The following is a 15,790-nucleotide window of genomic DNA, read 5'->3' as shown; positions in this document are numbered from 1 at the left end:
CGATTGTGTACACGGGAGCGACTTGGATGGCTGTGAAATCCGCAGCTGAACTAGGTCTGGCTGAAGTAGCTGGCTGGCTTAATACCAACTTACTTTCACTTAATGTTAATAAAACAAATTTTATATGTTTTACTGCGAATCAAAGATCTCAGCCGGGTTACGACTTTGGAGTTAGGATTCATAGGTGTGGTGATCCGATTGCCCAGAATTGTAGCTGTCAGACCATAGAACGTGTCAACTCTACCAAATATCTTGGAGTTACAGTGGACCAAAGGTTATCATGGCACTTACACATCGAAACAATTATGGCCCGGGTTAGAAAACTTATTTGGATATTTAAAAACTTACGCTACGTCATGCCCGCGTCATTGCTTAATAAAGTTTATCTAGCCCTGGCTCAATCTATTATAATATACTGCATTCCCGTATGGGGAGGAGCAACTAAAACTAAGTTTTTAGATTTAGAGAGATCTCAAAGGGCCCTTATTAAAGTAATGAACTACAAACCATATAGATACTCTACCGATGACCTTTACAGAAATAGTGGCTTATTGAGCGTTAGAAAATTATACATTTTGCATATCACCCTACGTATGCACAAAACACTACCATTTAGTCCAGGTAAACTAAAGAAGAGACGTAAAGATATTGTAGCATACGCCCCACGCGTGCACACAGTTTCTGCTCAACGTCAATATACTACACAGGCTGCCTACATCTATAATAAACTGAATCAGAAATTAAATATATATCCGATGTTATTATATAATTGTAAGAATACCGTAACTGGGTGGTTGAAAACTATCACATATGAAGAAACAGAATTAATTTTGACGAGAATCAGATAAACACACACACACACACACACACACACGCACACACGCACACACACACACACACACACACGCACACACAAACACACAAACACACACACACACACACACACAAACACACATGCACGCACTCACACGCACGCACGCAAAGACCGTGCGTTATTATTTGTTTAATTTAGTTAGTTTTTAATTCAAAAATAAATAAATAGAAAAATAATATATTTTGTAACTAAGTTTGTCAAGTCATATTTCAGTTGTTTTGGTCCAAACATTGTAATCTATAATTTAAGGGAAGTTGCGAGGTTGCTCCATCACAAGTATTATTTAACTTACTGGGGCTACCTCAATTTTACATGTATGTTAATGTTTGTGATTCAATAAATTTCTTAAGAATTAAGAATTCTTAAGAAGCACAAACAAAATGTAAACAATCATCGCACACAAACTAGGAAATACACAGATTTTTCAATTCAAACCGATATAGACGGTATAAGGAAGTTTCATGTCACAATAACTGAGATATTTCTTTACGATAAGAATAAATGCGGCCACTGGTGAATAGAGGCATATAATCAATGATCCAGATGCAAGATCTAAAGATTTGCAGGGAGATCATGATCGAGAAAATAAAATAGATTGCAGACAGGAAACATTGTAATAATAGATAAAACCATTGGGTCATTGTTAATTTGGACTGGAAATTTAAATATATGTATCAATGTTATAATCTATGGGTCTTCAAACAATCAATGTAGTATAGATTATCACTACATAGTATAAAACAAAGTCGCTTTCTCTGTCCCTATGTCCCTTTGTATGCTTAAATCTTTGAATTTACGGAACGGATTTTGATGCGGTTTTTTTAAATAGATAGAGTGGTAAGAGGAAGGTTTATATGTATAATAACATCCATTAAATAGTGGAGAAGTACTGTTATTTTTGAGGTTTCTAATGTAATGTCGTAAATAATTACATTTTTTCCGCTTACATTGCAAACGCAGGCTGAACCCTACGAATTTTATCAAAATAATGTACTTAGTACATATATAACTTGAAAAGTACACATTGAAAAGGTCTACAGAAAAGTCCGTGATGGTATATGTCTATCTCTTATGGATAACCCACATTTTTATATACAACGTTCACAGATTTTCTGTAGTGTATTTAGTATCAGCATTGCACCCGTGCGAAGCCAGGGCGGGTCGCTAGTTCGTTATATATTTTTATTACCTTTCTTGGTAATCATCATGTAAAAATAAAAAAATAACGTAAGTTCTTTCAAATTATTTATTGTTTATATTTCTTATATTTTATGTAACAAATATGCATGACCCAATGACTACATATAAATAATTTACTTTAATAATATTGTCTGTTAAATTTGAAAAATAAGTTACATGACATTAAACAGCAAGAATATATTTTTATTGCCAGTTCTTCTCTTCCGTTCTACGCCTTTGATTTCAGAACTGGGAGTAAATGTAAAAATAGAACATTGAAACTGGGAGTAAAATTAGATGCCTTCAATGTATATTTCGTTTTTGACGTTCATAAGTGTACGTTATGTTACCTACGTAAATAAATGATTTTTGAATTTGAATTCATACTAGCGACATCTTGTGTGTTACACGACTTTGTAACGACATCTATCGAAGGGAGTTTCAACCATTATGCTAGGAAAACAAACATGAGTTAATATAATAATAGTTATTTATGCCTAGATGGAGCAACCTTTGTGGCATTTCTATTTTATAAGTAACGTCATGGGCATACAATGTTAATTAGTATGCGAAAAACGTATATAAGTTCGTAAGTTCTTTGGCTATTAAATTACCGAATACATAGAAACCGTACTAAGTCAACTGAAAATTAAAAAAAAACAATTAAATTGCACTACCTTTCGATAAATTTGAATCACTGTTTTTAACTTCCACACCTGCCTGTATCTTTCTTGACTTTCTTTTCTCTCGTATTATAAACTTTCATATTCCAGCCAAAGCTCTTCGGTGACGGAATACATTGATTACCTATTAAACATACTAACCTCAGAAATTTTAATTTTTTTCAACATTGATATGTTTTCTGTTCCTTTAAAATTCTTCTCGTAATCATCTTTTATGTATGCACTGTGTGTACAATACACAAATTGCTGTGTTTACATATTCGTACCAATATTTTATTTTTAGTTATGTTATAGTTATTAAAAAAAACTATTATCTGTTAATCAATGCGACGATATTTCTATAATTATAACTTGTAAATATTTTTATACACCGGTATTTGTGGTGTTTCATGCTTTTTCTTGATAAATTTATTAACGTTTTTACCTAAGTGTTCATGGGCTGTATTTTCCAAGCAAACTATACAAATCTATCACCACCTATCTTGTTCTTGATACGTTACAATAAGCCTGTGGGCGTTGTCGAGCTTTGAAATGAGACTAATCCATACGGTTCAATTAAAACATCAATCAAATTTATTTAGAATTGGTAAATAATTAATAATCCTTAAATTTGTTATAATTCCGTATTCTGATTACTCTGAATTCGATCTAAAATCTCTGTCTCTTAAATTCGATCAAAACTTTATTAAGACTTTCAAGTTTATTTCAATTAAAAGATTAGACGATGTAAACATATATATCTTTGTTAAATTGTATCCTATTAAATTATTTTTTAAGGTTAAGGTTTTAAATAAAATAAGGATAGATACACGATTATTATTTTATTTTGAATAGTTACAAAATGATATTTTTTTAAGTTATACGAAGATTGCTTTCTTATGTAATTATTTCTTATGTAAAAATAGTAAGTAGTAGTTAAGAATAGCAAATGTAGGTATTATATAGGTAAAACTTAATATGTTTTTCAAAATAAGTTATCAAAATTAATATATAAAAAATATTTAGCTTCACGCAACAGCTTCTTATCATTTTTTTTACATTAAGACCCTAAGAACAAAATATTAAAAAAAATCAAACACCATCCACATTTTTGTTGCATTTTCGTAATCTTGAAAAATATTACCTGATTAAATGATCATATTTTTTTTCAGATACTCGAAGCACAGAGTAACAAATATAAATAAAAATATATAGAAGGAAACCAAAGTCACGGTCCCAGGTGTGTAAATATTTTATATTATATTTTTAAAGGACATGTTTTTTGACACTAATTGAACGAATTATTTATTTATTTTTCTACATATTGGCTTGGTCATTTTACCATACATATTACAAAAAAAATCAAACACCATCCACATTTTTGTTGCATTTTCGTAATCTTGAAAAATATTACCTGATTAAATGATCATATTTTTTTTCAGATACTCGAAGCACAGAGTAACAAATATAAATAAAAATATATAGAAGGAAACCAAAGTCACGGTCCCAGGTGTGTAAATATTTTATATTATATTTTTAAAGGACATGTTTTTTGACACTAATTGAACGAATTATTTATTTATTTTTCTACATATTGGCTTGGTCATTTTACCATACATATTACAATATTTCAAACTATTTGATGTTCAATTACATGATTTGATAGTGACAACACAAAGCCTTATCCATTTCATCTTTTAAATCTACATACAATACAATTTGTTAACCAAATTAAACCGTAGTACAAAAGAGCGCATTACATTGAACTATCGTAAATAGCTATTATAAAAATATTTTATTAGACGTAAAGATTAATTAATAATGTGAATGATATTCATGATGTGGTATTGAAGATGATACGTATAATTACTGTTAGAAGCAAGTTATTGCGTTAAAATAACATCTGAGGACTCGACCGCGGTTGTTGCCTTGGCCTCGGCGCTGAAGACCGGTCTGAAAAGATTATTTAATATGTAATTTTTATTTATTCATATCTGTCACAATGAGTAATTTATTTGGTGGTATGAGTAATATCTCTGCCGTTTAGCAACATTTACTTTTGTCGTTTGTGTACAGTTTTTTGGTTCTATTTTTATTGCATTACATTTAATTAGTGTATACGTAGAAAAGAATTGGTTAACCCTTGAGTTTAGGTTGTAAGAACATTTCGCTTTATACAATGTAAAGATTTTATAAAATAGAATTATTAAATAATATTATAATAATTAAATTAATTATTATTAATTAATATAAAATAATTATATTTTAAAAACCTTAATTTCTTTATTCAGAATAATTTCTAAATAAAGAAATTAAGAACACTCAAATTTCAATAACATTTATTACAAAATTGACATAATAACTTTAAGTGATTTTCGTGGTCATGGCCAATAGTCTACAAATTATTATGATTAAAACGAGTATTACCATATCGTTTGCATCATAATGTGGCAATCTCAATGGTGCCGTTCGTGGTCCATCGCGCTCAGGATCAAATCGTGATGTAGGAGTTTCCCTTAGTGCTTTCTGCAATGCTACCAGAAGCCTGTCGAGTACTAATGCCGCCCTCTTCTGTGGAACTATGTAGTTCTGAAAATTAATCTATGTTACAAAATCTATATATGTATACGTATACGCACCCTCTTGTAATTAAAATATATATTCGAGCAAAACATATATATATTCTAACAAAAATCAATTCATTTTTTTCTGAAAGTGATAGATCTTTTCAGCAGGTGTTAATTTTTATTAGTTTTAGACACAAACATTTTTAACGCGTTATTATGCCGAAATTTACTCCGTTATTGTCCTGAATATCCCAAAAATAGCAAACTGTAGTACATTTAATTTAATTTTCCAGATCAAAAAGCTTGTTATTTAATATTTTCCTATGACAATAAATCCTTAAACTCAGTACGTTATTAATCTTCCCACAGTGACTCAAACATTAATTCTCAAAATATGGCCTAAATAGGTTAAGAAGGCGTGAAGTATTGTTAAACTTTACGCCAGCATGCTTCAATTGGTTAGTAGATGACAAGTCATTACTTTAATGAGCTGTTCCAATTGTATCTAATAATATTATTGTTCTGAGTGGTTAGGCACAGAAAGCTTGGTCAAGTACGGTTTTTATGACCAAAAACAACAACAGCTTGATAATTTTATCTGAAAAACCTGGAAAAATTCTACGAAAAAATGTAGTTTTAACTTCATATTTATTTTTATAGAACAGGGGCAAACGAGCAGGAGGCTCACCTGATGTTAAGTGATACCACCGCCCATGGACACTCTCAATGCCAGAGGCCTCGCGAGTGCGTTGCCGGCCTTTTAAGAATTGGTAAGTAAGTAAGGTTGGTAATATTTAGGCTAATATGATGTTAATAATATAATTAATTAGGTGCACATAACACTCGCTCGTACGGTGATGAAAAACAACATAAGGAAACTTTAGATTAGCTTTAGATTCAATTAATTTAGGTGGAGAAGGCTGATTACCTATTTAAAAACAAATGATGACGAAACAAACACAGATCTAGACCAAGAGTCATAACGCCACAGATTCAATATCTCGTTATTATTACGATTAATCAAATTTTATGAATTATCTAAAAATTTAAAGACTTTTTAATATCTTTCAATTTGCATAAGATGACCAAAGTTTTGTACTTAACGACTTCCTATAAACCAATTTTGCTTTTTAATTAAAATTTACAATGATTCGGCATATATTTTATTATTTGATATTTCAATTTTGACCTTTGTGACCAAGAATTACTTTTATGACGTTATACAGTTATGACGGGACTAATATTAATAATAAGAAGGTACTATTTACATGCAATAAGAGCTACAATGTTAACCTTTTTTTTTAAATAAAGAATTAGTAAAATTATCCTATACCTCTTGTAAATTTCTAGGATCTACTGTTAAAGGATAATCTTCATCGACCAAGACTGCTGCAGGTAGAGCTGAGACGAGTGTGATAGACAGTGATACGATTAGCGGTAGTGACATCATCTTGATAACATTACCCAAACCCTGAAATTATACATTATTATATTTAATGATATGAAGGCGGTATAATAATAATTAAAATGTAGACCTGTATTCTTTCTGTAAAGCGATATAGAACCTAGGGATGGCAATTATTTTTTTAAATAACTAAATAACATTTATTTAGAAAAATAACTGGGTACTACGATTTGCTCGAGGCTCGAGACTCGAATTTACCCATTTTCACTTATTGGCTGGCTGAAAATACCTTTGGCAAGGTTCAGCCATTGGTTTGAGCGCTTTCTATTATAGTACAGGATCTACTTTTCATCATAGGTAATGATTCGATTTCAAAACCCTTCATTATTGTACCGGTTGAGGAATGCAACGCAGCAGTCGACGCTGGTTTGTCGATTTGCTTCACTTAATTGAAAAGGTTTCAAGAAGAAACCCACGATTAATACAGTCTTATAACTAACACCTGCAGCTAACTCAAACGTAGTTTGCTATGGAAACGCTTCCACAATAGCCTTCCATTCTTCTTTGTGAATCATGGTTTTGAAAAACAAATGCAAGTAAATAAAAAATTTAACTTGATTCTAACCAAGAGGAGATATTCAAAGTCAAAGTACGATACCAATTTTATTCTTGTGTTGTAAGAATTGAGCTTCATGACTTAGTTTAGTTCATTTATTCCTAAAACCTTATGTTTGATAACATGGAAAAATATTTGTGAGTAACCAATAACTGAAGTAAAAGTATCTTCGCCACTACTCGGCAAACGGGGCTTACGTACATATTATTGCAACAAAGAGCGTAATTAATACTTCGCCACGATAATAGTTTCAGGCCGAATAAAAAGTTATATTTTATATGGAAGGTTTAGGTAAATACTTTTACTTTGGTTTCGACCTTGTGACTTAGTCATTATTAAGTGAAAATAAACATCAAATAATAAAGACGAAATGTGAGAAATAGGTAATTTAAAAGATTTATAGCAAAAACCGGAGAATCGAGGTCGCATCCTCATTGTATCATGTTATAACGAAGTCGTTTGTTCATATTCATCAATAATTCTCTAAGTCCCTGCTGTCTAGCGAAAATTCGATATTTTATTTATTACAATTTTTGGTACGTATTTGGGTTAATCGCTCCTGACTATGCTTTTTAATAATATGCCTTTTGAATGTAAATAAAAATAAAGCGAAGGTCTAGAATTTCTATGACCTATATTTCTAATGCGTGAGCGATTCGGGTAAGTAATGAATTTTCATAAAACTTAAAAAATATCATTGTGTTAATGATTTATATTATTCTTTTATTTTTTTATTTATCGGCTATAGACAAGACCGTCGAAGAGACACCAACGAATTATGTCGTTCAAGTAGCGTCAATATATAATATTATGCCTTAAGCACAAACAAAACAGATTACATTTTTTCTAATTTTAACCTTATTTTTAAGTCAACGATCAAAAGAATGATTATCATGATTAATTGAATATCCTTTTTTATGCGCACAATGAAGATAAACATTGTAAGAAAACTATTTGTGACCCAAAAATACAGAAGGCTAGTCACTTATTTGATAAAAGAAAATGAGGAAGGCCTAAGGCCAAGTCCCATTGCAAAAATGTCTCCATTTAAAAATAGAGTTGGTATTCTTTTTCTTATTATTCTTTATCTACTGAAACGGTGCAGATATGAACCGGAGTAAATAATCCGCCAAACATCTCAAGCATTGACAGGGGTCTTACGATAGTCTTTTGAAAGATAAAGGACAAATGGCACACTTATTTACGATTGTGGATAAACTTGTTTATTGCTTGCCCACTTTACTGACCAACTTGATATCTTTTCATGGTTGAGTGCATTTTAAATAATTGTTTACCATCGCTTTATGTGCTGAAAGGCGATTTCGTTTTAGAGTCTTCACTAATACGGATAGAATACGGTAGTCCAATATGGTCGCCGAATTATAAGGTGCACATTGACGATATTGAACGAATTCAGAGGAAATTTCTCAGAATTTTATGTTATCGTATAAAACCTGGCCGGTCTAACTTAAATTATTGCGATAGACTCCTGAAATTTAAAGTTCAACCATTAGAATCCAGACGCATAGTCTTCGACTTAGTTTACCTTTACAAAATCACCCACTCCATTATAGACTCTCCCGAACTACTAGCTCACATTAGCCTTAACATTAGATTTAGTGCCCGTAGAGCTAACGAAGTCAATTTATTTTCCCTTCAAACTTATAAGAATAACATCTCTTTTTACAACCCTTTGACCAGGATGGCTCGTCAATATAACGAGATGGCAAAGAGCAACCACTTACTTGTGGACATATTCTGTCGCAACATCAATAAATTCATTAGTGTCGTTAAAGACATCCTCCATCGTGGGTTAAGTGCTGACCCTTGTGGTCCTGGTTAACGTTACGTTAAATTGGTGTCGAGGAACTTATTATTATTATTATTATTGTTTTTTTTTTTACTATGTTACCTTTGTTAGTTATGAGCCTTTTATTGATGTAACATTAATTTTGCAGTGTGCACATGGTTTTACATTAGAATCCTGTTCATAACTATTAGTTTTAAGTTTATTTTTGTAAAGATTATAATGTGTTTTGTGCACCAAATAAATAAAAATAAAAATAAAATAAATACGATAAAGAAATTTGTAGTTCTCAAAAATCTAAAACTTTTTTTTACGTACGGTTACTTTTAAGACATCTTTTTCAACACATATAAAGGGAATTTGACTGACATTATTTGTTTATGTGTTAAATTTTGTTATGAAAATTATGTAATGAATTCAAGTTCATATCATTTATTCAGATATATAAGAAACTTAAATTAATTAATGGAATAAAAAAAAATAAAAAAAAAGTGATTTTTAAGACCGGTAACGTGGCTAGTTGTCGAGACTTCTCACATTGTTAGTGACGGACCACCATTAAACATGCATTTTCACACCCGAAAATGCAAAAAAGCTAACATCTACGCAAGGGTATTCGAAGTAAAAGTTTTGGCAAAATACATACTGAGGCCCATTGGTCCGATAGTGAGACACAAAATTATAAAAAAGCTTTAATTGTGGTTTGTGGAATTTTAGTTATGATTGTTTCACAACGTCTTAGTATATTTGCATAAAAATGAGGGCTAGTGATTATGGAAGAAAATTAAAAAAAATATCTGGAAAGTCCATTATGCTTGAACCACATGAGTTATTGTTAAAATAAACAGTTAGTATTAGCATTAACTCATAATCCATATTTATTAAGCTGATGTTATTTCTAATTATACAAATTATAGCATAGAAACCGTATAGTTGCTACGAAGGCGTAGAATGTGGTTCGTACACCACACTATTATAAGAAAATTTACGTTGAAAGATATATATTTTTCACTGTTAATTATGAAAAAACAATGATTTATAAAAAAACTATATACATACTTGTAAAATAGCGGATAATATTATGTGGCTACTTCCTGTTCAATCGGCAATATTTTACGTAATAGGAAAATATATAACCATAAATTAAGTAAAGCAGTATCTTTAATAAAGGAAATTAATAAAATATATTAATTCGTGATATATAAAACGTGTGTCAAAGTTCTCCTAATGCCGGAATTCCTCGATAGGATGCGATACGCTTTCGCGTGGGCCACCATCACTTTGTTGAATAACTTATATAATATAATAATAATAATATTGCTATTTATGAAAATTAAACTAGACTTTTGCAAAAAAGGCACATTTATATTATTTTATAATTTAATAAATGTTACAAAGAGGTTTTATTAATTTGATTATGAATTAACAATATTACTTGAAGCTTCAGCATAACCAACATTACGTTCCAAAGAATATAATGATTATTGTAAAGTTAACTGTTGTAAGTAAACGATTCTGAGTGATTAGTAATATTTCAAAACTTTTTCTATATTTTCTGCAAAATAAATAACTTAATAAATTAAATAATAATACCACTTTGATATGACTACATTTATTTATTTACACATTGTTACATTTATTAAAAAACAAATAACATAATACCTACAAATTATGCGGGATGTAACGGGCGGAAATAAACTAAAAAAAAAATATAATGGGTAAAATCATAAAAAATGCCTTATATAATAAGGCTAAGGTCAAAAAGCTAATCTCAACGATTAATGAAATGCGATGCAACACGAAATAATAAGAAACACAAGAATTACAAAAGTCACGATTGAGCAGAAAAGGATATGGCTAAGAAATATTTACGTAGAATAGTTTTTCAAGATGTTAGGGAGGTAACCAATTGTAAGGAGTCGTGCAGCCTATTACAGAATTTAATGGCGGAGATCTTAAACAAATTGCCCATGAAAGTTGACCTGTGAAATGGAATTTACAAAAAGCACCTATTAGAGGAGCGTAACATATAGTTATAAGGACGCTGTAAGAGCCTGTAAAATTATAGCCTTACTGGACTACCTGGCAAACTTACTCTCGGAGGCTAATTGTGACTCGTGTCTCAGTACTTGGCAACAGCATCAAAAGACCGGTTCAGTCAACAGAACCCGGTTCGGGAAGAAAACGATGCACAGAACCAATAGATGACCACTTTGTGGTGAATCAGGCGTTGGGGAGTAGTAGGGCGTTAAGTGGATCTGGAGAAGAGCCTTAAAGAAGTAAGAGGGGTAGAAGTTACAAGGTCAAGGTACTAAGTTTAAGGAGAAGGCTTTTGACGGTTAATATCGGGAGTTACCGTCCGACCCGGTGCCCTATTACTGCGAGAATACTGCGTTGCTCAAAAATGCTTCGTGGATTATGGAGAACTGAAGTAATGTATTGCTATCTGTTGAAGCTAGATTATTTTTGTGTTGACACAACCGACGCCAGCGAGTACTACGAAGACTAGACATAAATTGCCTTATGGAGTAAGCGCTTTTATATTTTAGGCAGCAATTATTTCGACTGAGTTAGTTTTCGTAAAACACTAAATGCACACTGGTACATAACGGAAGTTGCTGCAGTTGTTGCATTTGAAATCTGATGTTTAGATTGGGCAGCTCGAAGTTATTTAAAAACATTAAATTAAAATAAGTAAAAAAATGTTCTTTTCTTTATTGCCTTGGCTATTTGGCTTGTAAATTTGTGAAAATTTTAAAGAATTCATCAAAAATGTATAAAAAATATTGCCAGAATTCACTTCTACCGTATAAATTTACATAATCATACAAACTACGTCAGTCAATCAAAACTTTATTTAACTAACTGAAACATTTCCTTAGGTGCCCGTTTTTTTGCAAAATAGATTATTTCCTAGGATATCACTAGGATACACATATCAATACGATAAAACATATGAAACATATATTTATCGTAGTAACTACATGTTATGTGAACATATATTGTTTTGATAGAATATTTTTTTAACTCAAGGCTGCATTTATAACAATCTTAATTTAACCGTTACAGTAATTACTAAATTGTTAATTCAATAATTGTAATACTTTAGAACTTACAAAAATTAATTGATACTTGCACAACTTATCATATTATAATAACTCTCATTAAAAGCTTATTTATTATTTCTATATCTCTTAGAAAAGATTTTGTTATTACACTTACCTTAATAAATTATCACTATTATAGACTGATGAAAAGTTAGAGTACGATTGGAGTTGTTTCCCGCGCGGTAGCGTAGAGCGTAGTATTGGGCGGGCGGGACCGCCCTTCCTTTATAAGAGCCTGATTCGAAAGGACGCGCATATAGTAATCATGCACTTAGTTATGATAATTATAGAACATAAAATAATACGTATATAGAATGGTAAGTAGAATTTAATTTTAGAACACTCTTGACGATAATGACTTTGACTAAATTAATTTTTACAAGGAATAAACCACGTTTAAAAATCAAAACTAAGTTATATAAAACGATCACATTTCATTAAAAAGTATGTACCGAAAAATTTATAATATATTTATATTTTTTAAACTATAATAAATGTTCTATTATCAAACCAAAATGTTGATGACCCATTGTACCTGAAAATTCTATTCCTTGTTAAACGAATTTGGTCTTCTGGGAGAGAGTCTATTAATAAAATATATTTTAATAAGTATTAACACTCAATTCACGTGCTTCTTAGTCATTCTTAAATAAATAAGACGAATCGCAGAACCTAATAATTAATTTTGCTACCAGGCTATTTTTAATAATCCTTTTGTTAATTTATATATGTAGGTATGTATATATATAAATTATATAACTACTGTAAATGTTACAATTGTTTTAAAATAATTATTCGATAACTTTTGTACTGAAACATCCTAGAAAATTGGTACTTCTTTCAGGCTCAGAAGTGTCAGTAAACTTTTAACGCTTTTTGAAACGTGATGTTAATAGGAAAACGCAGAAAAATTGGACGCTTACAACAACACAAGAAATAGATATAGCCAATCCAGTTATGAAGTTTCTGAGATTACTGACGAGATATTGAACACGTTAAATCTATGTTGTACTATTTCCACTAAAGCATGGACTACTAAACAAATAATTTAACGCTATTAGACCGCAGCTATTGAGTAACGGTCTCAAAAAGACATCACCCTACAATATTAGTGCAAGTTATAATATTTTTGACAAAATGAATGAATGTCATTTTCCTCGAAGTAAGCATTCGAATCCATTAAATTTCCAATAATTATTATTTAAAAGTCACGAAAAGTATACCGATTAGATACTAAACTGTGGTTAAACAATGTTGTTTCAATTCTATAACCACAGCTTATCTAAAGGTATTTAATCCTTCTAAGTGCCGCTATCGAGTTGATATTATGTCTATATTAATATTATGTTTATTAACTACCATCTATCTCATTTATGACGTCACATAATCGGTGTCATTAAAATTAATACAAACAGACGACTTATAGGCCTATGTGCATTAGCACATATATTTGTGTTCTCTTGATTGACCAAGAAGGTAATCTTTATTTTCCTGAAGCAAACCCGATTGTTGGTTTTAAGATGTTCGGATTTCCTACCGATTAATGGTACATGTTGGTAGAAAAATCTATGGGTGCAGCTGGGATTGCAAGTGCAAGACACGTGTGAGAGTGCGTGTTAAGAATATGCCATACAAACCATACATTCGTTTTCGTTTCAGAGGACGTAGAAGCTGTCCTGTACACGACAATAGTTTATACATAGAAATAGTATGATATATGAATGAAAGATGAATGTAAATGAGTATAAGAAAAGTATTTTGCTTGGTACTATTTTAAAAATTATTTTTTAAGGTATTACAAAAATTAAAACTATTACAAATACAAATTATATATAGAATTTTATAATTGAAGTTTAAATCCATTTCTTCCATATCAACAATCTCTATGAACATGAAAACTATTCATTGTCCAGAGATGCATTTCGGAAGGACATGTATTTTTAGAGGGGCCTTCGAAAAGCGATATAATACCCATGCGACCTTCGGATACATCTTTTCATCATAAAACAATTTGATTTACGGCCTCCGATGAACTGCGCTGCGTCACTAAACAAAATTAAAGCGTGTTTGGTACTTTTTGTGTTAAGTAAAAATTTTATCTAGTGACATCCAATGCGTTGTGATGTCTCGTAGATCCTCTATGTGACCTTAATTCCGCCTTCTGAATCTTACGAAAAAAGAATTAGTGTTTTCTGTAAAACACATTTAGTACCTGCAATTATTTATTTAATAATATTTAATTAAGCTGCTTCAAAGAGTTGCCTTAAAAATATTGAGTTACCGAATACAGATAGTCGCGCGATTCCTTTATTTAAACTAAACATAATTATTCACAGATTTCAGCATCTATAATAAAGTGGTTTTTTTTTTATATACTAAGGGCCTGTTTCGCAATGTATGGATAAAGTGCCAAATAGCTATGCAACACATAAATTATTCGAAAGATAAAAGTTCCAAATAAGATATTCGCTTCGCATTTTATGACGTATAGCGCTATCTGACAGTCGTGAAACGCAAAAATACTATTTATCCTAGCAATACTATAAAAATTGCGACTTAACCCAAATAACATCTATTTGACAGTATTTTCTCAATAATTGTGGATTATGATTTAATGTAGGCGGATAGACCACTTGTTTGCAAAGGGGTCACAGACGGGTGAGGAGGAAAGCTCCCGGCTGCGTTAATGTGACTGTCGTGTCTCGCAGCATGGTGCTTATAGCTCCACACACTAGGGTCATAATAAGAGTGATTACCCAACGTTAACGGGCAAAGCTAACGTACATACATAATATTATATATTGTTTTAAAAACCATTAAATATTTATGAATTATACTTATTTATTAAATATGACCTTGCACCTTCTTTACATTTTTTTTATTTAGTAAGGAGAGCCATTTCATAAAATTAAAAAACAATTAAGTTAGATTAGTGATTAGTGTTTTATTACTTATAATTAATAAATAAATACAAATTCAACCATTAAATAAAATAAGGCTGCTAAACAGATGCAGTATATTAAATTGTATCTTTGTTTTTACCACTTCTCTCACCTTTTCGTGATAGAGAAGGGAAAGTGTTCCCTTCTCTGTTACATTTTGTCTCAGGTTTTCAATAGGCTAAATTCAAAATATGTATGTATAGACAGAATAAGAATTTATTTATATTTGACGCTATAAATATATAAAGCGGCAAATAGAAATTCTTCTCTTTCTTTCTAGTGCGATTGAAGTAATGCAGATTTAGTTAATACCACATCTCCTATTTAATGTAAGTAATAGGTTTTCTGAAATAAGTTTTCGTTCGACCAAAAATAATAAAAAATACTTAGGTTTATTTCATTTTTTTTGATTTGCCGTCAATAAAGCCTTACCTAAAAACAGTTATATGCTTTAGGCGAGAAAACAAAAGCTATGCTTTTGAAATAGTAATATATGCTATTATTAAATAAAACTGTAATAACCAAAAACGATACGCTTTAACAATTTTCTACTGTAAAGGTGGCCTAGGCTACGGTTTTTTTTTCAAGTGGTAAGGTATAATTATATATTTGAAAAGTATTTCTAATCCTC

General features: G+C 30.8%; 1 protein-coding gene across 1 annotated transcript; it reads right to left on the bottom strand.

The window, feature by feature from the left end:
• Positions 1-4,072: 4,072 nt before the first annotated feature.
• Positions 4,073-12,428, bottom strand: LOC111003426. The gene is made up of 4 exons (XM_022273936.2): positions 12,333-12,428; positions 6,616-6,753; positions 5,143-5,304; positions 4,073-4,668 (listed from the first exon to the last, which is right to left on the bottom strand). Exons 2-4 carry the CDS (start codon positions 6,730-6,732, stop codon positions 4,588-4,590), a joined length of 360 nt encoding a protein of 119 aa, XP_022129628.1. The 5' UTR covers positions 6,733-6,753; positions 12,333-12,428; the 3' UTR covers positions 4,073-4,587.
• Between the last annotated feature and the right edge of the window lie 3,362 nt (positions 12,429-15,790).

Source organism: Pieris rapae, chromosome 4, assembly GCF_905147795.1.
Source record: "Pieris rapae chromosome 4, ilPieRapa1.1, whole genome shotgun sequence".
Lineage (NCBI taxonomy): Eukaryota > Metazoa > Arthropoda > Insecta > Lepidoptera > Pieridae > Pieris > Pieris rapae.
Note: the sequence above shows the minus strand (reverse complement) of the source record. Positions and strands in the feature narration are given on the sequence as shown.